This window comes from Nilaparvata lugens, chromosome 5, assembly GCF_014356525.2.
Source record: "Nilaparvata lugens isolate BPH chromosome 5, ASM1435652v1, whole genome shotgun sequence".
Taxonomy (NCBI): Eukaryota; Metazoa; Arthropoda; class Insecta; order Hemiptera; family Delphacidae; genus Nilaparvata; species Nilaparvata lugens.
In genome coordinates, this window is record NC_052508.1 from 37,954,875 (window position 1) to 37,982,553 (window position 27,679).

General features: G+C 34.6%; 1 protein-coding gene across 2 annotated transcripts in view; it reads right to left on the reverse strand.

Annotated features, from left to right (window-relative positions):
* Positions 1 to 27,134, reverse strand: part of LOC111057851 (threonylcarbamoyladenosine tRNA methylthiotransferase) — a 65,536-nt gene extending 38,402 nt beyond the window's left edge. The window contains exons 1-6 of one of the 2 annotated variants that reach the window (XM_022345319.2): positions 26,936 to 27,134; positions 22,190 to 22,480; positions 4,088 to 4,160; positions 2,954 to 3,111; positions 2,106 to 2,294; positions 1,679 to 1,881 (exon numbers count right to left, since the gene is read on the reverse strand). In XM_022345319.2, coding sequence (XP_022201011.1) covers positions 1,679 to 1,881; positions 2,106 to 2,294; positions 2,954 to 3,111; positions 4,088 to 4,160; positions 22,190 to 22,478 — 912 coding nt within the window. In that variant the 5' untranslated portion in view covers positions 22,479 to 22,480; positions 26,936 to 27,134. The remainder of the gene's footprint in view (positions 1 to 1,678; positions 1,882 to 2,105; positions 2,295 to 2,953; positions 3,112 to 4,087; positions 4,161 to 22,189; positions 22,481 to 26,935) is intronic. The other variant, XM_022345320.2, reaches the window with a different exon arrangement.
* Between the last annotated feature and the right edge of the window lie 545 nt (positions 27,135 to 27,679).

A 27,679-nucleotide genomic window follows, 5' to 3' on the forward strand; every position in this document is an offset into this window, starting at 1 on the left:
GCTGGTATCGAGCACATGTTCTACGAGAATCAAAATATCTTATCCCAAAATTCACAAGCTGATGTATAGCCTGTGAGTGATCAACCTTCTGTCTGCTAACGTTGGTGTTGATGTAATCTATACCGACTTATCCAAGGCTTTTGATATTATTAGTCATAAGCTATTGTTGAGTAAGCTTGGGCAGATGGGGTTCAGTAATAATTTAGTGCAGAGTTATTTGCAATCAAGAATGCAATATGTTAAAATTAAAAATTTTAAATCTAGATTGTTTGAAGCATCAGGGGTGCTTCAGGGTTCCAATCTTGGGCCCCTTTTGTTCATTTTGTACATAAATGATGTTCCTTCCATTATCAAGAATTTTTCTTGCCTAATGTATGCAGATGATCTTAAATTATTTAAGGAATCAGGAACGTGGATGAAAGACTTGCATTACAAGGTGATATTGACAATTTTTCCCATTGGTGTGAAGTTAATGGACTAAAGATACATGTTACAAAATGCAAATTCCGAAGTTTCAATCGGCAAATAAATCATCAGATAAATTCATAGGCCTATTACATAAATGATAGGCCATTGGAACAGGTGATGCACTTCAAAGACCTTGGAGTTGAGTTTTCTTCAGACCTATCTTTCAATTTGCACATTGATTCTATGGCTTCTAGGGCTAATCAACAAATGAGTTTCATCCTGAGAACCTGTTCCCCGTTTAGAGATGTGACCCCCCTGATTTTGATATATAAGTCACTGGTGAGAAGTCTGATTGAGTATGCATCCGAGATATGGAATCCATACCATGTGGATAGAATAAGTACTCTTGAACGGTTGCAGAATAAATGTTTACAATTCATGTACTTCAAAAAATTCAATAGTTTTTGTCCATTTGACTTCCCAACAGAGTCATTGAGAAGTTTATTTCATATGACTTCCTTAAAAGTAAGGCGTGACATTAGAACGCTTATGTTCCTCTTTGGAGTCTTAAATAGTGAAATTTATTCATCGTATTTGCTCTCCAGAATGAATATATATCTCACCAGTGACTCGGCGCTCTGAGTTTTCTTTTTCGGTTACTCGATCAAGAACGCTTAGAAATTACAACTCCCCTCTTAATAGAATGCAAAGAAGTTGTAACAATTTGTCTGGGCACCTGGATGTCTTCTGGTTTTCTCGCGTTAAATTCCGGAAAGCATTATATCATAATTTTGTGTAAACATTGAACTGATCAACTAAATTTCAGGTGTATTAGTGTGGATATGCATATGGTTTGGGACGTCGTTCAGATATGAAAGTAATTTATTCTATTGATAGTGTATTCTTTGAATTTTTGTTTATTATTTGTTAATATATTCTTCAATTTTTATTTTAGCAAAATAAGTTTTGATATTTTTGAATTCTTCATATTTTTTATTTTTTCCATGAGTATTTGAAATCTTTGCATTTTTTGAGTTATTATTTCTTTTTGCCTAAGTATTATATTTTTTCATTTCTATTATTTTTCATCATTTATTTTTCTCATTTGAATTAGTGAGATTCTTATAGTGAAGGAGACATATTTGGGGAAACCCGTTGTCTCCATTGAGAATAAATAAATAAATAAAATCTTCAGTTCAAAATCTCTCACAAAATTGTTGAATTGAAGATGACTATTTCAAAACAATGAAAGAAAAGATGGAAGACTCACCTCCAAATGCTCAAGAATATAGGGCGGATTGGTCATTCCAACCCTCATCATACAGTTTGGTGGAATCACTTCGATTACTTTCCATAATAGCTCAGGCAGACTAGAGCCTATGTCTCTGCCGTACGTCCCTGTATCTTCGGACGTCAGCCATAGTTCACAGACGCCTTCTGAGAACGATTGGCGAGCTCGTTCAACAATCTCCTCTGAAATTAAATATGAAAAAACGTTCAGAAGTGCAGACGAATTGTTTTATTCTTAACAAAATGAACAAAAACCTCCAATCTTGAACCAGTAATGAAGACTCATGATCGGAATTAAGGTAAAAATAAGAATTAGAATGGCAATGGTATTTGGGAGATTATCCCACATTCTGTCACTACTGACACTTTATTCAACTATCATTTTTTATGAATGAATGATTACAAACCAGGTTTATAACTTCCCAGATCTCCTCTGGCATGTTTTGTCTTACAGTAAGTACATTGGTTGAGGCATCCAGTATTTATAGGTATTATTTCGATTAGCGGGTTTTTCCTGATTTTTGGCAATCCTAGAGGAGCGCCTCCAATCTTACGTCCATCCGATTTTTTCTGTCCCAACAACTGAACACTGTGACCTGAAAATTAAAAACAATGTCAATCTAAATCCAAATCATTCCGGAATATTATAAGACAAAATTAAGTAGGTACATTATTTATATTGACTTAATTTAGAATTATCCAACTTAGGTAAATATAAACAGTAAAATCATCAGTTAAGAGGAATAATCTTTGTTTTTTATGATTTGAAATATAAGATTAAGTCTAAGAGTTAGTCGATCAACTATACAAAACAATGAGAATGTAGTTAAAAGTTTTCAACAACAGAACATTTATTCCCAGTAGATTATTCTAACTAGTAATATAGGTCTCCAGAACATAACATTGAAATTACGATCTAAAATATTATTTGCTTTGAAAACTGAAAGACGTAAGTCTGCATATATTTTTTAGTTAATTTGGAACATTAACAGCACGTTTATGTTGGCCTGTTTTCCACTAATAGGAGTATTGAAAATTTATTACTAAAAATATCAAAAATCACTGAAATCAATTGAATCTATTATATAAGAAAATTACTCTACACTGCAATTCAAATTAACAAACCAGGTAAAAAGCTAAATTTAGTAGTTTAGATTAGACTTCCGAGACAAACTACAAGGACAATGAATATTATTGACCGTACTAAGACGGTCAGTAAATAGACGGTGTAGTTGAACCATTCAAATGAACAAACCTTTAAGTGTCTCCTCGACGACTTCGACCACTCTGTCAATTTGCTGCACGCCAATCATGCTAAGACCTTTGAGGAAATTCGATTTTGGAGCACCTTGCGGCACACACCCCGCCACTACCATTTTCTTCCCAATTTTCCTTCCGTTTTCGATTTCATTTCTGCGCATAGAGAGCTTCATTTTAATGGATGACTTTTAATAAATGGTAGAGAAATGACAAAGAGCAGAAGAGACATCAGTATCATGGATAATGAAAACTAGCACTTGGGAAAACTAGACTAGTGGATACATAATTCACCAAAAATATACAGTAGTGTGTGGGTCTTGAAAAGGAAAAAAATTAATTAATAATGATAATTCACAGCTATTATCATAGCCGGAGAAATATTGCTATTTTGCTTTTACCTTATGTGTTCTGGATTTATATCACCTTATCATGTTTCTAAGCATGCAATAAATTAAGGCTACCAGAAACCTGCTATCAAAATAATATTTATGTATATTCATTTCATTTCTTGATAATTTTTTAGTTTATCTACATGATCTCATCTTATCTAATACTAACAGATAACCCGTCTATTTAGCCAGTACAGAGTACAGTATATTATGTATAATATGCAACTGTAGGCTGTGTCTGTAGAATAAATTAGTCAAACACTTGAATTATTTTGCATTGAATTATTTTTGGAAAAATTCTATTCACAATTTCAGGTTTTCTAATCCCGGAAATCCCGGGATTGACGCTGAAATTAAAACTTGATCTACTGGAATCTTGAAGAATTTAAAATACAGTAGGTCTATAACCATCCTCGGTAAATTAAGAATCAATCAGCAAAATTCTAAGTTAATCAGTCCAGTAGTTAAGACGTGATGATGCGTCATTATTTCCTATCCCGTACGTGTATAAGCAAATTCTTTCCTATCATTATAGACGAGCATTCTATCCTAGTCTCTGAGAATTCTATTGAGAAGGAAGAGATTTTATACAACTGAATTATAATTGCTGATTTGTTAATTGCTTATCATGGTATACTTTACTCAGTTACTGAGTTCAAATTATGCTTTTGGGTTGAAAGACTATTGTCGAGCCGGCTGAGGCTAGTTGTAAGAAGTTAGCAAATTCATCACCCTCTCACCTGAAGTGATCTTCAGCTGGGTTCTTTACAGTGCAACTATTCAGAATCCATAGGTCAGCATCCATTTTGGATTCTGAAATTAAACAAATAGATATTCAAGCATAGAATTAATATAAGCTTGTAATTTTACATTGAATACTGACTTATAATTATTTTTCAAACAGCTTTAGTCGAGTAGCAACTTTTATCATAATAGTAACATTATTCAAGGCTGGCACTATCGTCAATTTTACAATAAATTTTTCACCTTTCAACTTACGTATTTTTTAAACTTGAAAAAAGTATAGAGATTTAACACTTTAATTCATGTAAAAGAGCGAATTGTGTGAGATATAACTAGTTGTTCTGTGAACAGTACACCTCGCGAAGTTATAGAATGCCATGCCCTACGGAGAATGGCAACGTTGCTGAGTAGTCTGTTAACTGGACAGCCCGAGTTGAAGGCAGTAAAAAATCAAGAGAAAAGTAGTCATGTCAAATAGTCATTTTAATCATGATTGAATGTCACAAGAACCAATCATTCTTTTCAAAAAAGTCTTCTCTGATTGGTTCTCGTGGCATTTAATCATGATTAAAATTTAACAAGCTTTTGTGCAACCGGGTCCAAGTTGCATTGAGTTTTAAACTTCATCCACTTGAGCGCTGATTAATTTCATTGATTCTATAGTCTGATTTTTCCTATGCCCAAAAGTAGATGATGTAATAGTAATGTTAGATCATTATGAATTATAAAAAGTAAGTATTTGTAAGTAAATTTTCAATGTTCTAATCATTTTAAAAGTTTATTGTTTTCTAAAAAGAAGTTAAAGGTGATTTCTAAGGATGGATACTTATTCCATTTTATTTCTAGTGATATTAGAGCATAGAAGAAATTCATTCTCCTTTATACTTTCCGTAAAATACAAAATTGAGAAAAACAATTTACACATACATCAACGCATTCAATAAGGTACATCCTTGGCAAATCCCATACAAATTTTTGTCCCAAAATGCGTCACATACATACATACAGACAAAAGCAAATCCGGTCAAGATAAAACGTAGACCCCACTACGCTCGGTGACTCTCACAACCGACTGGTATCTGTCATTGACGAGTAACTTGTTTCAAAACGTTGAGTCTCTAGGAGGAAAAAAGCTTCTTTTCACGAGACGAGGACTGTAATGTGATACTTATTCCATTTTATTTCTAGTGATATTAGAGCATAGAAGAAATTCATTCTCCTTTATACTTTCCGTAAAATACAAAATTGAGAAAAACAATTTACACATACATCAACGCATTCAATAAGGTACATCCTTGGCAAATCCCATACAAATTTTTGTCCCAAAATGCGTCACATACATACATACAGACAAAAGCAAATCCGGTCAAGATAAAACGTAGACCCCACTACGCTCGGTGACTCTCACAACCGACTGGTATCTGTCATTGACGAGTAACTTGTTTCAAAACGTTGAGTCTCTAGGAGGAAAAAAGCTTCTTTTCACGAGACGAGGACTGTAATGTGATAATGTAAGTATTCATTTTCAAGAAATGACTTAGTCCTTTTTTTAATAGAGATTTCTGAACTTTGAAAAATATACAAAAGCAAGAGGGTTCAAGAATCTCAAAAAATCTTATAATAACTGCGATTAGTGGAGTAATAGTCTAATCAGACAAAACAGAAACATGTATGAGCATACAAGTCAGATACAAAAGCAGTTAACCCTCCATTGGTTGAAAAATAAAAACGTTATTCTTTTCTATTGGTCGACGGGTGAGCGCAGCGCTCACTTTCATATCATTTTCGGCCTAGTTTGTGCCGAAATTTAAAATCATTTTTTCAAAATTATAACTTCTCCAAGATAATTTTTATTAGAGTGCTGGATTAACTTGTGATTCTCACGGTATTGGAGTAGATTCATGATATAATTCAGCACATTACGTAATTAAATTCTAATATTTCCTCTATAGTCCAGTCAATATAGACATAAAAAAGGGGGTGTGCTTGCAATTTATATTGTAGTTCTGATTTTTTAATATATTATTTGGGTACATAAGAGAAGTCCAGAACCAATTTCTTCAAGCAAAGTTTCCTTGTGCTAGATACAGGATGGCCCAAAAACCTCGTCATTTTCGGCTCATTTTCCAGTTATCAACTATTTCTGCCAAATCTCGTAATCGGACAGAAAAATTTGCTCTCTCCTTTTTTTACTTTCCTTGCCCTATTAAGGAAAGTATTGCTTTCCAAAAAAAAATTAAGGTACCCTAATTTCAAGTTTTCTTTACGTTTCAAGGTCCCCTGAGTCCAAAAACTTGATTTTGTGTGTGTGTGTGTGTGTGTGTGTGTGTGTGTGTGTGTGTGTGTGTGTGTGTGTGTGTGTGTGTGTGTGTGTGTCTGTGAACACGTTAACTCCATTCCTAATCAACCGATTGACTTGAAATTTTAAACTTAAGGTCCTTATACCGTGAGGATCCGACAATAAGAAATCCAATAAAATTGAATTCAAAATGGCGGATATTTACTAAAAAACCATGTTTTTCACGGTTTTTTCGAAAACGAGTCTAACGATTTTCTTCAAATTTATACCATGGACAGCTATTCATAAGCCCTATCAACTGACATGAGTTTCATTTCTGGGAAAATTGCAGGAGCTCCGTAATATTCTTGAGATAAAAGGCGGATAATCAACGTGCATGTCGCTGGCCCGGCCACATTCGAATTTCACCAAACAACCTATGCCAAGATTTACTACCTATTTTCTACTATTTTCTACCTCCAATAACCGATTTTCTACCTCAAGGATAACAGAGGTATGAGCAAAAATATAGAAAGGTCAATGACCTCTCAGCCCGGCCATCTTTGACCAAACCAAATATGCCAAGATTTACTACCTATTTTCTACTATTTTCTACCTCTAACCAAACTGAAATCTAACCACGCAAAATGGAGATATTGGCGAAAATATGTATAGGTCACGTGCATGTCGCTGGCCCGGTCACATTCGAATTTCACCAAACAAACTATGCCAAGATTTACTACCTATTTCCTACTATATTCTACCTCCAATAACCGATTTTCTACCTCAACCCAAACAGAGTTATAAGGGATTGTAAGTTTAACCCACCCCCCTCGCCTATCACCTCACACGAAAACTCGTTTCTAGCCTTGCCATGATTGAATTTCTGAAAAACTAAATGAGCCAATATGTAGTACAAAAGCCCTGCTATTATATTCCACGAAGAACAAAATCGATAGCTCATCACTAGACAAAGTTATTGTGTGTTTAAAGATTACCCCCCCCCCATCATAACAGCATGTCTCTGGCCCGGCCACATTTCAATTTAAACAAACCAACTATTCCAAGATTTTCCACCTCCAATAGAAGATTTTCTACCTCAACCCAAACGGAATTATAGGGGATTGTAAGTTTTCACCCACCCCCCTCGACAATCACCACACACAAAGAAACGTTTTTAGCCTTGCCATGATTGAATTTCTGAAAAACTAAATGAGCCAATATGTAGTACACAAGCCCAGCTATTATATTCCATGAAGAAAGGAATCGATAGCTCATCAGTAGACAATGTTATTGAGTGTTTAAAGATTAACCCCCCCTCACAACAGCATGTCTCTGGCCCGGCCACATTTGAATTTAAACAAACACACTATGCCAAGATTTTCTACCCATTTTCTACTATTTTCTACCTCCAATAAAAGATTTTCTACCTCAACCCAAACGGAATTATAGGGGATTGTAAGTTTTCACCCACCCCCCTCACCAATAACCAAACACGAAAAAACGTTTCTAGCCTTACCATGATTGAATTTCTGGAAAACTAAATGAGACAATATGTAGTACACAAGCCCTGCTATTATATTCCATGAAGAACGGAATTGATAGCTCATCACTAGACAAAGTTATTGAGTGTTTAAAGATTACCCCCCCCCCAAATAACAGCATGTCTCTGGCCCATCCCCGGCCACATTTGAATTTAAACAAACCAAATATGCTAAGATTTTCTACCTATTTTCTACCTCCATTAACGGATTTTCTACCCCAACCCTAACGGAGATATAGGGGATTATAAGTTTTCACCCACCCCCCTCGCCTATCACCACACAAGAAAACTCGTTTCTAGCCTTGCCATGATTGATTTTCTTAATGTGAAATACGTGCGCAAAGTTCCTCTGCTGCACTCAAGAAACCAATGCTCAAGCTGCACTCAAGGCACGGGCGTAAACGTTTCTTTCGGTGCAGCAAACTGTCACTTTGCGCACTAGTTGCACAAATAACTATTCTAGCCTTGCCATGATTGAATTTCTGGAAAACTAAATGAGCCAATATGTAGTACACAAGCCCTGCTATTATATTCCATTCCATGGAGAACGGAATCGATAGCACATCACTATACAAAGTTATTGAGTGTTTAAAGATTACCCCTCCCCCCCCAAATAACAGCATGTCTCTGGCCCGGCCACATTTGAATTTGAACAAACAACTATGCCAAGATTTTCTACCTATTTTCTACTATTTTCTACCTCCAATAAAAGATTTTTTACCTCAACCCAAACGAAATTATAGGAGATTGTAAGTTTTCACCAACCCACCTCGCCAATCATCACACACGAAAAAACGTTTCCAGCCTTGCCATGATTGAATTTCTGAAAAACTAAATGAGTCAATATGTAGTACACAAGCCCTGCTATTATATTCCACGAAGAACGGAATCGGTAGCTAATTACTAGACAAAGTTATTGAGTATTTTAAAGATTACCCCCCCCCCAATACAGCATGTCGCTGGCCCGGCCACATTTGAATTTACACAAACCAACTATGCCATGATTTTCTACCTATTTTCTACTATTTTCTACCTTTATTAACGGATTTTCTTCCTCAACCCCAACGGAGTTATAGGGGATTGTAAGTTTTCACCCACCCCCCTCGCCTATCACCACACACGAAAACACGTGTCCAGTCAAGCCAGGAAAAAAACTAAAAAACTAAATGAGCCAATATTTGATAGCTGAGTAGCACGGATCTTTTGTATACATTGAGCCACGAAATTGTTATAGCTTCCCAAATAGAACCATAATGTTGAACATTCGGAAGGTTGTTATTTTTAAAACAAACATTTTCTATAAATTTCATCAACTGAATGTATTTTGAAATATAAGCTGTTGAATAGCCTTTGTGATAGTGAAGGGGTTTTTGTTGTAGCTTGTTATTGTTTTTACTATGTTTGAATTACAGAAACCTCTATTCTATGGAAAGTGAGTTGGCTTTCAAAACCAACGAAAGGCTTTTGTAACCAACGTGAGTGAATGGGTGGATGTGTGTGACTGATTGGGACAATTAGCGATCACGTGCTAAACTTTTAACCTAAACATACATAATAATTATAATGCAGGCCTACCGTAGTTATAAACCGGTGGAATATAGATGTTAGCTGTTTGAAAATATTAACCAATAGTTGAGAGTATGAATGAACTAGGTAGTGGCCTAATAGAGTAAATTAACAAAGCTCTCTCATATCAATGCATTGCTCATTGTACAAATCAATTAATCCAGGCCATTCGAAAATTGATATTGTAAGATTATTGTATGGTTTGTTATTTTGTACTGGATGTATAATTATTTATGATGATTCGATAGTAAATAATACTTGCATATAGTATAGATGTAATTCATATCAGTACATCGGTAGATAGCCTGGTATAGATTTTTCTATTCAATTAAATACATCTTACTATCAGTATACTTTGAAGGATGTAATAGAATGATTGATAGAGAATAGATTCTTAATTCTTTGATTCAAATAATGTTATCAATACAAAGTACTGTAATCAGTTGACAGTTATGATTGTTCATAAATAAACATGATTGAAGTTTTATAATGAAAGAAAAGCTGTAGTAGATTCAATTGTGAAATAATATGAAGCTTATTAATAATAATTATCTTCATGCTTATCAGATCGGTATAATAATTTTTTAAGTTTAGATTGTAAAATCAATTAGTTTAATTTTTCAGTGTAACAATATACCTCAGTTTGTTCTTAGTCTTAGATCTATATATATAAAAGCGAAATGGCACTCACTCACCGACTGATTGTCTGACTCACTAACTCGCAGAACTAAAAATCTACCGGACCAAAAACGTTCAAATTTGGTAGGTATGTTCAGTTGACCCTTTAGGGGCGCACTAAGAAATCTTTTGGCAATATTCTAACTCTAAGGGTGGTTTTTAAGGGTTTAAAGTTCGTCTTTTAGCATGTATATTCTTCTTATTCTCTTAATTATAATTGAAAAAAGGTCATACCATATGTTAATATAGAACTATAATCTAGAGAGAGATCAACCTCTTCGAAACAGCTGTTAACTGGTAAATAAATAAATAATTTTGTCAGGTTGGCATTAAGTTGAGTTGACTTTGTTAGGTTGGCACCAAGTTGAAGATTGAAATGCATTTATCTAGGAAAAATTTGGTGTGGCTCACTCACACAACTTTCCTTGCCGTTATGAAAATTGATCAACTGACGCTAATGTTCCCGCGAATCTAAATTAGTCTACTATTCGAAGATCTAAGCCAGTTGGTGACAGAACAATAACGCTGCAGACACATGAAGTCTGCTATCTGTCCATAGTGAATGATTTAATAGAATCAACACTTGCCAACAGTTTGCAAATTGAATAATCTTATTTTCTCGAACTTCGAGCTTATTTCCAATTTTAGATAAAAATGTTACTGAACATTAATTGTAGAGATTTTCATGCCCAATCTTTTCCACTTGGAATTTTTTGTTTAAATTGTATCTGAAGCCTGATAATTGGGAATCTAAAATAAAACTTTGCATAGATGGGGCGGAGCTCCTGAAATTTTTACAGAAATGGGACTAGTGACAGTTGATAGAGCTTATCAATGACTTTTTTAGGTATGAATTTGATCAAAATCGTTGGAGCAGTTTTCGAGAAAATTGCTAAAAACCCTGTTTTTGACAACATTTTCGCCATTTTAGCCGCCATCTTGAATTGAATTTGATCGAAATTGTTCGTGTCGGATCCTTATAGGGGAAGGACCTTAAGTTCCAAATTTCAAATCATTCCGTTAATTGGGAGATGAGATATCGTGTACACAGACGCACATACACTTTTTCTCGGAAAGCAATACTTTCCTTAACTATGGTAATAGGGCTAGGAAAGTAAAAATTGATTGGGCACTGCTACTTCAATCAGAGCTATTACTGGGAATATTATATTACTAGCCGTCAGGCTCGCTTCGCTCGCCATATCCGTTTAGCCAGACGTTTAGTCTGGACTCCCGACTGGATCGTCCTAACATATGATAAAAATGCCCAAATGAAAAATGCAGGCGAGCGAAGCGAGCCTGCTGATCTCATTCTTGGACGATCCAGTCGGGGGTCCAGGGGGCAGAGCCCCCCCTGCTAGACGGATATGGCGAGCGAAGCGAGCCTGACGGCTAGTATAATTATAAATTTGATTCAAGTCAATGAATCAATGTATGTGAGAGTAACGTATTGAAGATTTAAGAATTGAATACCTGCAGCATGAATGAAAGAGTTACAGAGAATCGGCATCAATGGAGGGAGCATGTTCAAAGAATATCAGCTGAGAGAATATCATCAAAAGTCTATAAAATTATCTGCCAGTGGGTAAGGAGATGTTGGCAGACCACACAGGCGGTGGCAATAATAGGATTTTTTCAATGTTTATTTGAATAATTGGCTAGGTGTGAGTTGGAACAGGTTATAGCCTTCCTTGTTTGTGAGAAAAAGAATAAGAGATTTCAACCTCGAAGAACAGAATTATTCAAACCTCATCAATAGGCGAAGCTATTGAGGGTATATGAAGATTTATTTTTCATCCCTCGCCAAGATATAGCTGGGCCGGTTACATTCAAGTTTTGAAAAAATCAGCCAATATTTGATACTTATTTTCTGAAATTTTATATCTCCAATAATATAATTTACACCTTATTACTGAACGAAGTTATTGAGAGTATTAAGACGTCATACCATAAGTTACGGTAGTTCAACTAACGATGATAACATATTATAAGTACATTTTTATTGATTTTGAAAAAGTTGATGAATTTCATTTAATTTGGTTTCACCACTTATGTTCCACTGAGTGAATCATAGCCTATAGTCTCATAGAATAATTATTATCATTATTCATAGGCATAGGCTATAGCATACAAACCTTTGTCATTTTTCACGTGAATATTTGTTTGGTTTCCTGGCGTCGATAAGTCATCAGCCCTATGTTATCACAGGTATGGAATGTGCTCAAAAGAACGCAGCAGAATGATTCACAGAAAAGAATTGTTGAGAAAAGAATACGTGACTATAACTTTTGTGTATCACATGACCACTGTCCAATGTGCCTGAGGCATTTTCGTTTTCAGAAGTCTTTTGAAAATTTAGAACAATATAGTTAAATTCTTTCTAGAACTACAAGACCGCCTTTTCAACAATGTCGAAAGACTTTGAAAAAACGTGTTACTAACACTGCAGCCAAGAGTATAGACCACTGGATTCTCTATTGAATTGTTCATCATAGTCAGAGTTAATGGAAAATATGTGTTTGTTCACATACAACAATAAAGTCGTTCCATTCCACGAACTATATTGAGGACAACGTTATAATGGCAGTGCAGGGAGATAGGAGAACAGCTTTGCCGATTGCCTTGCCACTGCCTTCTTTAGGGAAGATCTGAATACCGGTAGGCTATATCTAATGTAATATTAACAGTTCATTCTTTTTTCACTTAATCAATTATATATCATTAGTCAAGAAAATATATTTATAAAAGATTGAACAAAAAATGTCCATAGTGTGTGTGTGTGTGTGTGTGTGTGTGTGTGTGTGTGTGTGTGTGTGTGTGTGTGTGTGTGTGTGTATGAGTGTATGTGCGTCTGTGTACACGATATCTCATCTCCCAATTAACGGAATAACTTGAAATTCAGATCTTAAGGTACTATAAGGATCCGACACGAAAAATTTCGATCAAATGCAAATTCAAGATGGCGGCTAAAATGGAGGAAATGTTGTCAAAAACTGGGTTTTTCGCGATTTTCTCGAAAACGGCTCCAACGATTTCGATTAAATTTATATCTAAAATAGTCATTGGTAAGCTCTATCAACTGCCACAAGTCCCATATATGTGAAAAATTTAGAAGCTATGCCCTATCTATGCAAAGTTTGATTTTAGATTCCCATTTATCAGGCTTCCGATACAATTTAAACAAAAAATTTCAAGTGGAAAGGATTGAGCATGAAAATCTGTTCAATTAATGTCAAGTTACATTTTCACCTAAAATTAAAATTAAGCTGGAAATTTGAGAAAATGTGAATATTCAATTGCAAACTGTTGGCAACTGTTGATTCTATTAAATGATTCACTATGAAGAGATGGCAGACCTCGTATGTCTCCAGCGTTATTATCCTGTCACCAGCTGGCTCAGATCTTTGTTTATAAGTAGACTTGAGATGCGCGTGAACACTAGCGTCAGGTGATCAATTTTCAAAACGGCAAGGAAAGTTGTGTGAGTGCGCCACACCAGATTTTTGAAAATTATTATGCGAGATTATCTCAGTTGAAGGTGCATTTTCGTTTGTGCGTAAAGTTCCGCAGTAGACGACGAAAGGCATTGTTATCTAAAGACATTCATGCTGTACAAATTTCAAGTGTTCTAAAACAGCTAATCCAATAACTTGTTGTTATTCGTGTTTGTTATCTTAGAATCGAAGCATTTTGAATAGTATCAATACAATCATTGACATTTAAGAGAATAAACTCAGTCTTTCCTATCAAAACATAATTGAACTTAATCTTCAAGGTTATTTAGACAAATTGAAATTCACCCAACCTGAATTCCTCACCCTGTCGTGGTCGACGACGGTAGTGGTTCTACATCAGAGTAGGTTCTGTCCTGCCCTATCAACCAAAAACTACAAGAAAGTAAAACTAATCGAACAGAACCGTATGTGTCTGAAACTAGCCTGAATCGCTATCCTATCCTATTATTTTAAGCAAGCAATTTCTGTATATACAGTATTTTTATATTTGGTTTTTTATGTCCAACGGATCTCGAAAACAGCTCCAACGATTTTCACGAAATTTGGAACATTGTAGATTCATGATATAAAAATTCGATTGCACTAGGTCTCATTCCTGAGAAACCTCCCATGAGTTTCTGCAAACTTACTCATCATCCCCTTTAATTTGACGTAGTAAACTTATAAAGATTGGTTCAGTGGTTACTGAGCTCTCAGGGTTGAACTGTTCATAAAATATATAGATTGAGTTTTGCCAACAAAGTTGACTCACTCCTCTGATGTTTTGTAACAAATGATAGAATAACATTGAAAGTGCATAAGAACAATAAAACGACAAATCACGAATGAGCTGTCAGCTTGGAACTGCGTGGCCCTATTCAGGCATGAATTGTAGAAGGGTCGATGATATTCTTTCTATTCAAATAGGGTGTTGGGGCTGACAAAGATGATGTCGCCGTCTATAGGTGATGATTATTGTCTCTCCATGCACAGACAAAGCTCTGCAGACGTTTGTCGAAACATACCTTCTTCTATTTAAAAAGGTTTATAAACAGAGGATATTTTCTCAAAACTTCAACAATGAATCACTGACGTTGAAAAACTTCGCAGACAATAAATTAAATGCACCCTCGCAAACAATCTCTTCTATACCTAGCCGAACCATATTCAAACCATATTCCTGGAAACTCTAATCCTATTCTTTACTTTCATTTCTTAAAAGAGGTAGGTGCTACTCGGGTCTAGTCTTTCTACAGCGTTTTTTGCTTGCGAACGAAACTTATATAGTTTGGTATAGATTGCTGAACTTCAGTCTCCGTTGAATGTCTGTCGATGGGGTTTGTTGGTGATTCTAGTGAAGTCAAAAATTGCTTGCAATCATGAAGCGCGGTAGACCTGGAAATGTGAGTGAAGAGGAGGTATGTGAAACGATTTTTCTTTTCAAAGAAAGTGTTTTCAAAAACGGGAATGTTGTATCTCCGTGTGACCCAGTTTTTTTTTGGAATTATCCAAGTGTTTAGGAGGGCGAATGACTCCAAAAGCAATATATATTTTCATTCGCGAAAATAAACGTGCTAGATTAATGTGTGATAAGTGGGGTCTACAAGATGTTCTTAGAGGAGGAAATCAGCAGTTGGAAAGACAGTGTGAGGAGAATTCACAAGCATCTTCATCTGCAGAAGGTATGATAAACATGATTATCTATTCATCTTTCAAAACCTTTATGAAAATTTACACTTGATAAAAATTTTGAAGAAAATCTTGGCATAGTTGGTTTGTTTAAATTCAAATGTGGCCGGGCCAGCGACATGCTGTATTGGGAGGGGGGGAATCTTTAAATACTCAATAACTTTGTCTAGTGATGAGCTATCGATTTTGTTCTTCATGGAATATAATAGCAGGGCTTATGTACTACATATTGGCTCATTTAGTTTTCCAGGAATTCAATTATGGCAAGGCTGGAAAAGTGTTTTCGTGTGTGGTGATTGGCGAGGGGGGTGGGTGAAAACTTACAATCCCCTATAATTCCGTTTCGGTTGAGGTAGAAAATCTTTTATTGGAGGTAGAAAATAGGTAGAGAATCTTGGCATAGTTAGTTTGTTTAAATTCAAATGTGGCCGGGCCAGAGACATGCTGTTATGATGGGTGGGGTAATCTTTAAACACTCAATAACTTTGTCTAGTGATGAGCTATCGATTTTGTTCTTCGTGGAATTTAATAGCAGTGCTTGTGTACTACATATTGGCTCATTTAGTTTTTCAGAAATTCAATCATGGCAAGGCTAGAAACGAGTTTTCGTGTTAGGTGATAGGCGAGGGGGGTGGGTGAAAACTTACAATCCCCTATAACTCTGTTTGGGTTGAGGTAGAAAATCGGTTATCGGAGGTAGAAAATAGTAGAAAATAGGTAGTAAATCTTGGCATAGTTTGTTTGGTGAAATTCAAATGTGGCCGGGCCAGTGACATGCACGTGACCTTTACATATTTTCGCCAATATCTCCATTATGCGTGATTCGATTTTAGTTTGGTTTGAGGTAGAAAATAGTAGAAAATAGGTAGTAAATCTTGGCATAGTTTGTTTGGTGAAATTCGAATGTGACCGGGCCAGCGACATGCACGTGACCTATACATATTTTCGCCAATATCTCCGTTATGCGTGGTTAGATTTCAGTTTGGTTTGAGGTAGAAAATAGGTAGTAAATCTTGGCATATTTGGTTTGGTCAAATTCAAATATGGCCGGGCTGAGAGGTGATTGACCTTTCTATATTTTTGCTCATATCTCTGTTATCCTTGAGGTAGAAAATCTGTTATTGGAGGTAGAAAATAGTGGAAAATAGGTAGTAAATCTTGGCTTAGTTTGTTTGGTGAAATTCAGAGATGGCCAGGCTAACATGTCCCTGGCCCGGCACTTTAGTTTATTCAATATCTCTGTTATCTTTGAGGTAGAAAATCGGTTATTGGAGGTAGAAAATAGGTAGTAAATCTTGGCATAGTTTGTTTTGTGAAATTCGAATGTGGTCGGGCCAGCGACATGCACGTGGATAATCACTAAAAAAAAAACATGTTTTTCACGATTTTCTCAAAAATGACTTGACCGATTTTTTCAAATTCATAACCTGTATAGTTATTTATCAGCTCTATCATCTGGAATGAGTCTCCTTCCTGGGAAACTAATGGGGGGTCCACCCCATCCTTGAGAAATGGACTTTGTAACCTCCTTCTCGTGCAAGAGGTAGGTAGGTAGAGTAGTTCATAAAAAGAACACATAGTCGAGATCTTTAATCTGTAGAACAGCTGTTTTGACGACTTTTAAAAAAATCATCGAATTTCACAATTTCTACAAAGTAAAAAGTACTCTGAAAACAATTATATATACACATATACAGAAGTCTGATCGTAGTTTTCAAATATGTTGCCGGCAATCGTCATTATGTTATTCCCCTAAATTATTCTCGTTTAAGAATGGTGCTTACAGTTCAATGAGCAAGGAAAATTGTGTGAGTGTACCACACCAGATTTTCTAGAATATGAAATTCTGAAAATATGAGATCATTTGGAACTCTCTACCTCCAATGTGTACTGAGTTATGATTTTTCAAAAATGAGTGAAATTTGAAGAGAAAATCAATTTTGATGAATTTCAGTTTTTGATCAACAATTTCTCCGATTGTTACCATTTAGATGTATAATTCAAAATCTCTCTGGGCGTATTTTTGTGCTCTACAATCCGAGATCAGGTAGAGCGCTCTATCTCATATAGATTTCCAGGTACACCTGACAACAATGCTCCTTGTATTGTGAAAAACACCTCATTTTCAGCTTCAACCATCATCACCAACTACATAGTCTTCACATTGATATTTCGCACAATGACATAAGTTCATAAGATTATTTTCTATGAGAATCAGCCGTTAGATGCACTTCATCTTAGTATTTCCTAGTGGAGAGGCGCGCTTCAGGACACCTCAAGGATCAAAATTTCAAACACTTATAACTTCTGACACAATGCTTAGATTTCACCGTGCTACACTTCATTCTTCTCGGCTCGTCAAGGCGGTCCAAAATCATGCATCGTAAGTCAAATTCGGTCGAAAAGTGGAAAATTTATTGTTGATTATACTGAAGCCCATATTCCAATACACAAAAAATGGTCAATTTCTATATTCAAAGCTATTTATCTCAGTAATCCCTGATTATAAAAATCATTACTTGATCTTGAAATGTACAATATAATTTCCTCTTTCACCTGCTGTAAACGATTTATGGAAAAATATTTTCTCAGAGTGAGATTTGATTGTTGAAAAAATTCCGGTAATTGTAGATATTTTTATCATATTAACGGTTTTGGCAGTACTATGATAGGGAAAAGTGATTCAAGATGGATTTTAGACAACTGAGCTCGTAGGGGATGAATTTATCTACAATTTGGAATCAATCAAGAGTTTCTATGATGTATCAGACTCGTTTTAGAAACTTAAAAACTTTAAAACTCGTTTTAGATCAACAGTAAATCATGGGAAAAATGTAAAAACTGAAATCGTCATTTTTGAAATCTTCTGTAAATTTCTAATTGTATTGGAATTGAAAGTATTATTTATTGGAGTGGGTGGAGGGGAACAATTTTCACATTCTCACTAGATTTGGAAATTTTATCAGGAGTATTTCAAAAGTCATGCAGCTTTGAATATAGAAATTGGCCATTTTTGTGTATTGGAATATGGGCTTTAGTACACTCAACAATAAATTTTCCACTTTTCGACCGAATTTGACTTATGAGGCATGATTTTGGACTGCCTTGACGGGCCGAGAAGAATGAAGTTTAGTACGATGAAATCTGAGCATTGTGTCAGAAGTTATAAGTGTTTGAAATGTTGATCCTTGAGGTGTCCTTAAGCGCGCCTCTCCACTAGGAAATACTGAAATGAAGTGCATCTAATGGGTGATTCTCATAGAACATAATCTTATGAACTTACGTCATTGTGCGAAATATCAATGTGGAGACTATGTAGTTGGTGATGATGGTTGAAGCTGAATATTAGGTGTTTTTCACAATACAAGGAGCATTGTTGTCAGGTGTAACAATCGGAGAAATTGTTGATCAAAATCTGAAACTCATCAAAATTGACTTTTTTCTTCAAATTTCACTCATTTTTGAAAAATCATAACTCAGTACTCATTGGAGATAGAGAGTTCCGAATGATCTCATTTTATTGAGAATTTCATATTCTAGAAGAAAGGAGAGAGCAAATTTTTCTGTCCGATTACGAGATTTGGCAGAAATAGCTGAAAACTGGAAAATGAGCTGAAAATACAAGGTTTTTGGGCCACCCTGTATCTAGCACAAGGCAATTTTGCATGAAGAAATTGGTTCTGGACTTCGCTTATGTACCCAAATAATATATTAAAATATCAGAACTACAATATAAATTGCATGCACCAATGTATATAGTGACTGGACTACTATTGTTGTTCAACGTTTTCCTCGAGTACTTAGAATTGTTGCAGATGCAAAATCATCATAAAAACATCAGTTGAACGTACATTCTATTGCTGAGTCTTCTACTTTGCTTGAGGGAAATTTAATGTATTCTGTCTTTGTAAGTTGTATTCCTTTCTCATTCTATTGAGGGAAATTATTGTCGTCTCTCCCACATACTTTGTAGTTAGGCAAAATTCTATTGGCTTCATTACCAAACCTGATACCTAATTTTTGAGCCTGATTCGGTCGACTTGGAGACTTGAATGAGAGACCGCCTTTAGATTCTGTAGAGTACAGACATTACTTTTCTGAACTAAATTATTTATTTGCCTGATTGAATCATGTCTTATTCAGACAGTTTTTCATTTTCTCCTGGAGACTTGAGTTATTTATAATAATTGGAAATCATGTATTCCATCAGTTTTGTAATCACTTATTCTTCATTAACTTATTAATGACATACTTTACTTAACCTCATTCTGAGCGGTTGACTGCTGCAATTTATTTATTTTAGGCGATATGGATTAGTAATAGTCGAAAAGCCATTCAAGGGTGAGTAATGAATATTTTATAGCATTGTTGTATTGTTTTTTCTTGTTAATATTTATTTTATATATCATTAAACAACCTCTCATTCTATAGTTTTTCGTTTTCTTTTATTGTTTAATGGATTAATCAATTATTTTATATTGTATCGTCATGATTCAAATTCAAAATGATTGATTCTCAAAAAAATATACAACACTTTCAAGACAATATATATATATATATATATATATATATATATATATATATATATATATATAGAATCTACACCTGCAAAGAAACCCTGTGCGCAGGTGTGAGTTGCAATATAAATGTTTTTCAAAAATATTTAACAAAAATGATCCAAAACAAATTTCTTGAAAAAAAATACAGAATAAAAACTAGTACTTAATAATAAAGAGGATACTAAAAATAAAGGAACGGAAGGAGGAGAGACAGAAAAGGCCAAGAAGAAAAAATAAGACGAAGAAGAAGGAGAATGAAGAAGAAGAGAAAGGTAAGAGGTAGGTAAGTCAACTGCAACCATGGAGTAGACGAAAATTAATTTATTTAAAACAATTTTTCCTTGATTTTATTTGCTATTATCCATTTATCTATGTCTGATCTAAGCCTTTGGTTTATGTTTGTTTTTTCAAGAATATTTAAGGGAATGTGGTTTATTAATTTATTGGAAATATAAGAAAACTGTCTCCTACACACATTCAAGTCCATTCTGACAAATTGGAAAATGTCTCGCGCGGGGTGCAAGCCCAAAAGAGATTCTCGAGGTTTAAATAAATTTTCATTTTTTATAATATATAGTACCAAATTTTTTATGAAAAATTGTCGAACTGTTAAAACCTTGAACTCACTGAATAAATTAGTTGTGACTTGTGTTGCAGGTTTTTTTCTTTTGGTATGCTTGAGTATTCTTGAATACTCATTCAAGAAAATTGAGCTGTAAATATGCCTTGCTGTCGAACGAGGGCTGACGAATTTGCCAACTGAGATGGCCGGTGATATCGGACATCTAACCTTGCCGTGCAGAGTTCAAAAGATGATCTTCGATCTGACACCACTAGCCTGATGCCTGGAGGTCATCATCTTTCACCCTCATCCGTCACCCTTTGGACATCGGACTCGATGATGACAGATCTTAGATAAGTACTTGATAAACCCCCACTACAATATCAGATGTGCCCCTGTAAATTTGGTCTCTTAAAGACATGTGTTGGTCTCTAAAAGACAGATTTATTATCTGATTATTCATGTAAAGATGTGTTTTGTAATACTTTCTATATTTATTAGTCAACCGCATATCTATGTTCTTATTTCCAAGACCCTCAAACCACTAGAATTAGGATCACATTATTGACCAGATTCAAATCGGCAGACCTCAGGGCCTAGAACAATTTCAACAACCAAGCCTTCTCCCACAAAATCATTTGTCACCAGGAGAGCGGTTCAAGTTTTACAGAGGTTGGCTGTTGAATCTTCGACTAGCTGCCTTCTAGGATGGGTACAGGGGATAGGCGTTTGGCCATTCCTCCATTTTTGACTAAGCTGTGCCTAGACCGTTGATTTTTACACATCTACACTCGAGTGAGCACAGCGCTCACTCTTCCACCATTGACGTTCCTGTTTTTTTTTACAAACTTACTCTTATTGGCTCATTTTTCAAGTTCATTGTTTACTAGAGAGTAGGCTACTACCGAGTTTTTCTAATTGATACTGATCGTGTAAAATGTGGATTTCGTCCTAAGAAGAAAAATAGACTGACAAAAGCTAGGTGTGCTAACTGTGAGACGCCAGAGTGTGGGGAACACACTGTAACATTGTGCATGCAGTGTAAGAAAAATTGTACTGAGGATGGATCTGACTCAGACTAGGCAATATTCACATTACATTGATGAAAAAAGACTAGACAATGTTCCAATTTTAAAATATTAAAAATAATAATATTATTATTATAATTGTCTATTCTATTATTTTCTATTTTACTATTAATAGAATTTTCTATTCTTATATTATTAGTTTATAAATAATATTAATATTCAAGTATTTTTTCAGTACAAAAACAATTTTTTTTCAATTTTCTTGCTTTTACTGTAATAATATCATTCAACTATTTTTATGACTTATTTTGATGTAAAATGAATGTTTTTTGTTATGTATCATATACAATAATATATTAACAGTTATATATATATATATATATATATATATATATATATATATATATATATATATTCAGGTATTCTGTGAGTCTGATCCTAGTCTCTGAATATTATACTTGCAACAATATTTTATAGACGTTGAGTTGGATAGGCCTATTCTGTAAATATACATTTGTAATTATTTACATTGAGAATTTATGAGAGTAACTTCCTTAAAAAAATTCTAGCTACAGTGCCTGATTCAGTGGCTTCATCCAAGATTTATAGAAAGAGGTCTGGTCATGCGGCCATACTGAGTTTTGTTCACTTGCTATTATCCTGTGCTGATGAACAGATAACGTGATATTAGTACGACTAACCTGTTAATTTGTAACCATATGCAGCCAACTGCCCAGCCATGTACTCACTGTCTGAACTGTTGTGGGTACAACCCCACGTTTTCACATAAATCGTATGAGTGCCTGGGATAATGCTGCTCAGTGACACATTTACCACGTCGTTCTTATGCGTATCAGTCTTTTCACACTGTTTCTTTTTCACTCGAACAGTTACCGACTTCCTACTACTGTAACGCTCCTTTGGCCCAATGTCTTGGCAAGATATCAAATCTTCAATGTCATCAATTATTTCACTGCAAACTGATGGCATACCTATAAATGATAAACAAATAGAAAACATTCATTATAAGCTTGTCATATAATTTATATTGGAGCAAAATGATTAGACCGGGCACTTGTGTAATAGATTTATGAGATCTTTAAATATCTTTAGAATCCAAGGTTAGATAATGAGCATTTAAATGTTATAATGAACGAAACCGATATAAGGTAACTAGGTGATCCCATAGTGATAAGTGATACTTGCTTTTTCTTTCTACTCTTTTAATTTTTATTTAAATACTTCAATACATTTTTTTCACAAATTGAAAATAAAGCCAAACCTGGGGCTTTTATTTTGGTTAAAACTAACATGATTTTGTCCAGTATAAAATTTACAGTGAATGTCATTTAATTTATTACAATCCAATAAAAGAAAATTAAAATTGTCATATAGTACAGAATATTGCATTTTGTAAGATGTCAGATACTCCTCTAAGTATTCTCCTAGATTAATGAAATTGCCAAAACTTTGCCAGCACTTTACTTTCAGGTATTTAACAGCTTCCTAAATGAAAAAAAATAAATAGTTTTGAACACATAATTTAATTTCCAACGTCTTGATCAATTACCAAGCACTCCTGGATAGATCGCGTCGTAAGCACAATCACTAGCCTATATAGTCATATACTTTGACTAATTGACACTAAATACACTTCCACTGGTATTGTGTGCATGAGTACTTCCATTTGTACTCATACTGTGGATTGGTGGTGAGTTTTCAAGTATGGGAGAGATGGCAGAATATAATGCCCATAAACGGTATGTAGGCCAAAACGAGGGAAAATGGGGTTACAGTGAGCGTTGAAATCACTATCTCAGAAATTTCTTCTGCATCAGTAGTATGTCCTTTGCGTGAGATGAAGGTCCCCAGAGCCGGATGTCTTATTTGTTGTGCTTGTAGAATACTGAATAATACAACATCATAGGTTGTCGAATGCCAAGCCGATTTCTTATTTTTCTGATGATATATAATACTCTTGAAAGCTTCTTGGATAATCTGCATATGTGCTGTTCTCAGCTAAGTTGATTATCATTACTGACTCCCAGAAGAGTACAGTAACTTGTAACATATGCGAACATCAAACTTGAACCATTGAGCTTAAGGTAATTTTCTATCATGATGATAAACAGCAGGGACTAACACAGAGCCCTGAGGAACATCATATTTTATGGCTTTCTCCACAGATCTAGCACCCATCATGCTGACAACCTGCCGGCAATCTATTAAATAACTTTCAATCATTCAGCAAGCATATGTGTGTACTCCGTTCCTTGTTAGCATCCTTTGAAGGACATCATGCGGCAAACAATCAAACGCTTTTGACTTTTTGTGTAGTTGAGAAGTTGATATTGTGGTAATTATTCATATTGAATGAAAAAGACTACGAAATTGTCAAAAACCACAGATTTATTGATACTTAGAAAGACCGGTTTCGGTTATTACAGTGTGATGGTGATGATATTGGAATAAATTAATTAATTATGGGTTTGTGTTTTCATAGAGATAAATTCAGTATGGGTTCATTCGAAAAGTGTAGAATTAGGACTTCAACAATGAGACTTTAGTGATGTTGTAGCTGAATTTTGTGTGTCGATTTTTATTGTGAGAAATTTATTTTTCTATTAAAAAAATAAGATTTCACATTAAGATTTTGCTAACTTGCGTCCGGGAAGACTCCAATTATATGCAGGGTTGAGGTATTCTCATAGAACTGTATTTCTGTTAGCGATGGAAAATACACGAGTATTTGGGAATATTTCAAACTTGCATTATTTTCCTTTCCCACAGAATTATGCTCGTCTCCACGTGGACCATTGTCTCGTTGCTGGAAGGGGAACATAATTTGCATGGAATAGTGCAGTTCCAATCAAGCCGCGGCCGAATTCATATTTAAAATCCAGAGGTAGCCTCGGGCCTCAAAATTAACGTGTGTGTTGAATTTGTTTGCTGTTTAATTTTGTTAATATGTATTATTTTTCGCCGTGAGTTAAGTTGAAGTGGTTTATTAATAATTATTTGAAGTGAATATGTCAATGTTTGTTTAAATTATTAAGTTATCTGGGAGTAATCAGTGTAGTGAAAATTTCTAAATAGTAATGAATGAATAAATTGACCGATTGCTAGTGCCATTATATTTTCTAGCTAATGCTAAAAACCCTTGAATGACCGAGTCCCTAGTATCATAAATTTGTAATTGAGAAATGAGTAAAGTCCACGCTACCTTTGTGAACAGTTAGAATCCAAATAAGCAGTTAGCAAAATCTTACATGCAGTCATCTTGAATTTTTAGAATGTGCAATGAACCGATATAGATTATTTTTGCTATTGTCCAAATTTAAATTAGTTTAATTCATTTAATAGAATTTTACAAGTTTAATAGAATGCTAAAGTTTGTTGTTTAATAAAGTCCCATGACTCGCCCTTTAGAATTCAGAGATCTCTTAATTCTACCCCTATTCTGGGTCGGTTACAACACCATTGTCAATATCTGATAAACTAAAACTAAATACAAGAGCAGCAGAATTTATAATAGTAGGCGAGTACTGCTATTGGTCAAGGGCATGAACGCCTGCCATTGGCCCAGCTAGACAGTCTCCTCCCACTCAACAGTGTAACAAAATGGCGGCTTAAGCAACAGAATCGCCATGATAACAAAATTTACTTTCAGTACAAAATTAGAACCAAGAAAACAAGTGTGAAAGATAATAAAACAAATATGTAAATGGAAAAACTATTGACTAATGTATGCTTACAATTTTATGATGAAACTAAATTCGTAGTTTTGTATTGGTTGAAATGAATTTGCTCATTTAAACTATACTGGGAATTTTCCTTAATTACTTTTGTTATTTCTAAAGCCTCTAGAATATTCAAAGATCTGCCTTTGTTATTAACATGCAGGAACTCAACATTCTCCTCAACTGCAAACTTGTGATTATTTGTTATCAAATGTTCTGCAAAGTTAGATTCCCCATTTTGTTTATTCCAATCTCTGATGTGTTCTTTAATTATTTTACTTTTGAAACTTCTACCAGTTTGACCCACATAACAAGCATTACAATCACCACATTTAAGTTTGTACACCCCACTTTTATCCCAAATATCAATTTTGTCTTTACTCCAGCTAAATAGACTATTTAAAATCGGTTTGGTCTTGAAAGCAACATGAAATCCATTCCTCTTCAATTCCCTACCTATCTTATCAGAAACAAGGCCTAAATATGGGATTGTTATCAAAGTCTTCTCACAGTTTGAGCCTACAAAGCTAGAATTGATTCAAATTTGTCTATTAATTTTACTCAATAATCTGTCCACCATACTTTCTTCATACCCATTTGTGACAGCTCACAAATCATGATGGCTCATAGGTATTGTTAGTGCTCTATAGACCCTGCTATTTGAAGTAGCAAGTTTTTGAGAAATAGGATGACAAGAATGAAGAGGAATGATAACATCAGTATGGGTTGGTTTTCTGAAAATAGAAAACTTGTGAAAACCAGTGCTATGATCTATTCTTAAATCTAGAAAATTCAACACATAATCCTGTTCTACCTCTAGGCCTACAGTGAATTTATACTGAGTATACAATGTAGAATTTCAACTAATTGACAGAATATTTTATCTCAGATATGAAAATTTATTATTACATCTTTAAAAAATATATATTTTCTTGACAAATAAAATATTATTAACTATTTTCAACAATAATAAACAGTTAAATTCATCAGATATACCAGTATCAGCTGTTTGGGTTACAAGGCTGAGATCTGGCAACCCTTTTCTCCTATCTTCCTAAACTGCCATTATAACGTGGACTTCACTATAGTATAAATTCTGCTGTTCTTGTATTAAGTTTTAGTTTATCAGAGATTGACAATGGTGTAATAACCGAAACCGGTCTTTCTAAGTATCAATAAATCTGTGGTTTTTGACAATTTCTTATTATTTTTCATTCAAAACGCTTTAGATACGTCATACAGTATCAGGTCCACTGACTCTCGACTTACAAAAGCCAAATGTATGGAATCAAACAGAAATAAAATAGCAGAGGTTGTGATTTTTTCTTTTTAAAAAACCATGTTGTACCGGTACATTACTCATCAACTTATTGGACTCCAGATATTTTGTCAACTGCTTCATCATTATTGTTTCACGTATCGGCCGCAATGGGTAGTTTTACTATAGAGACAAGTCTGTAAAACTACCTGCCATATTAGGGTCACTTTTATAAAGAGTAAAAAGGTTTAAATAGGTACTTCAAGGCAAGCAGGGAATACTGTACAACATTCAACCAAAAGACTTTCAAATTCAAACAAGCATACTAATTTATTGAATGCAAGACTTCCACTACAAAATAAAATAAATTATAGTTGCTTAGCACATTACAAAATTAACCTGCAGATATGAGTAGCCTACGGTAGGAATGTTGGTTACAAATTCCTTACCTATATATTATTATGTAAAAGATAAAAATGAGATGAAAGGAATAGATACTTTTAAGAATGATTGTAAGTAAAAATATATATAACACTATTGAATTACAGCACTATTTTAGATAACCTGCTATTATATTCACATTTCACTTTCACAATCACAACCCTTTCCGTAATAGTTAGTGTAGAGATCTTAGACCAGTTATAGAATAGACACGCTGGGAAGTCTAGACTCTGAAGCCAAAATCAACTGCCATATCGCCATATCGTGACGTCAGCTTCGGATAGAAAACCTTGCAGAGTTTGTTTACATTGTTTTCCATAGCTGATTGTGTCTATTTCAGATGGAAGTGAATTATTATTGATGAAAATGGTAAATTCCCGCTGAAATAGAGAAAGAAAACAATATAAACAAACTCTACAGAAGTTTTCTATCCGATACTGACGTCACGATGGGGCGATATGGCAGTAGATGTTGGCTGATAATTAATTATTGAACAATAATTTTTGACAAAAACTTGGAATATATTACTATCTATTATAAGGACTAATCCATGAATTAGGATTAATGAATAATTTATCTCTTTTCTGTATAGGGCTACTTGTTGACCGAGCGAAGTGAGATTCAAGTCGAAGGTTTGGGATTTAGCTAAGTTTTAGACTTTAACCGGCTTTAAAATCTGGAGTCAGAAAATTGGCTTTCCGAGTCAAAGCGTTAACGTAGTCTATAGTGTGGTCCACGTTATAATGGCAGTA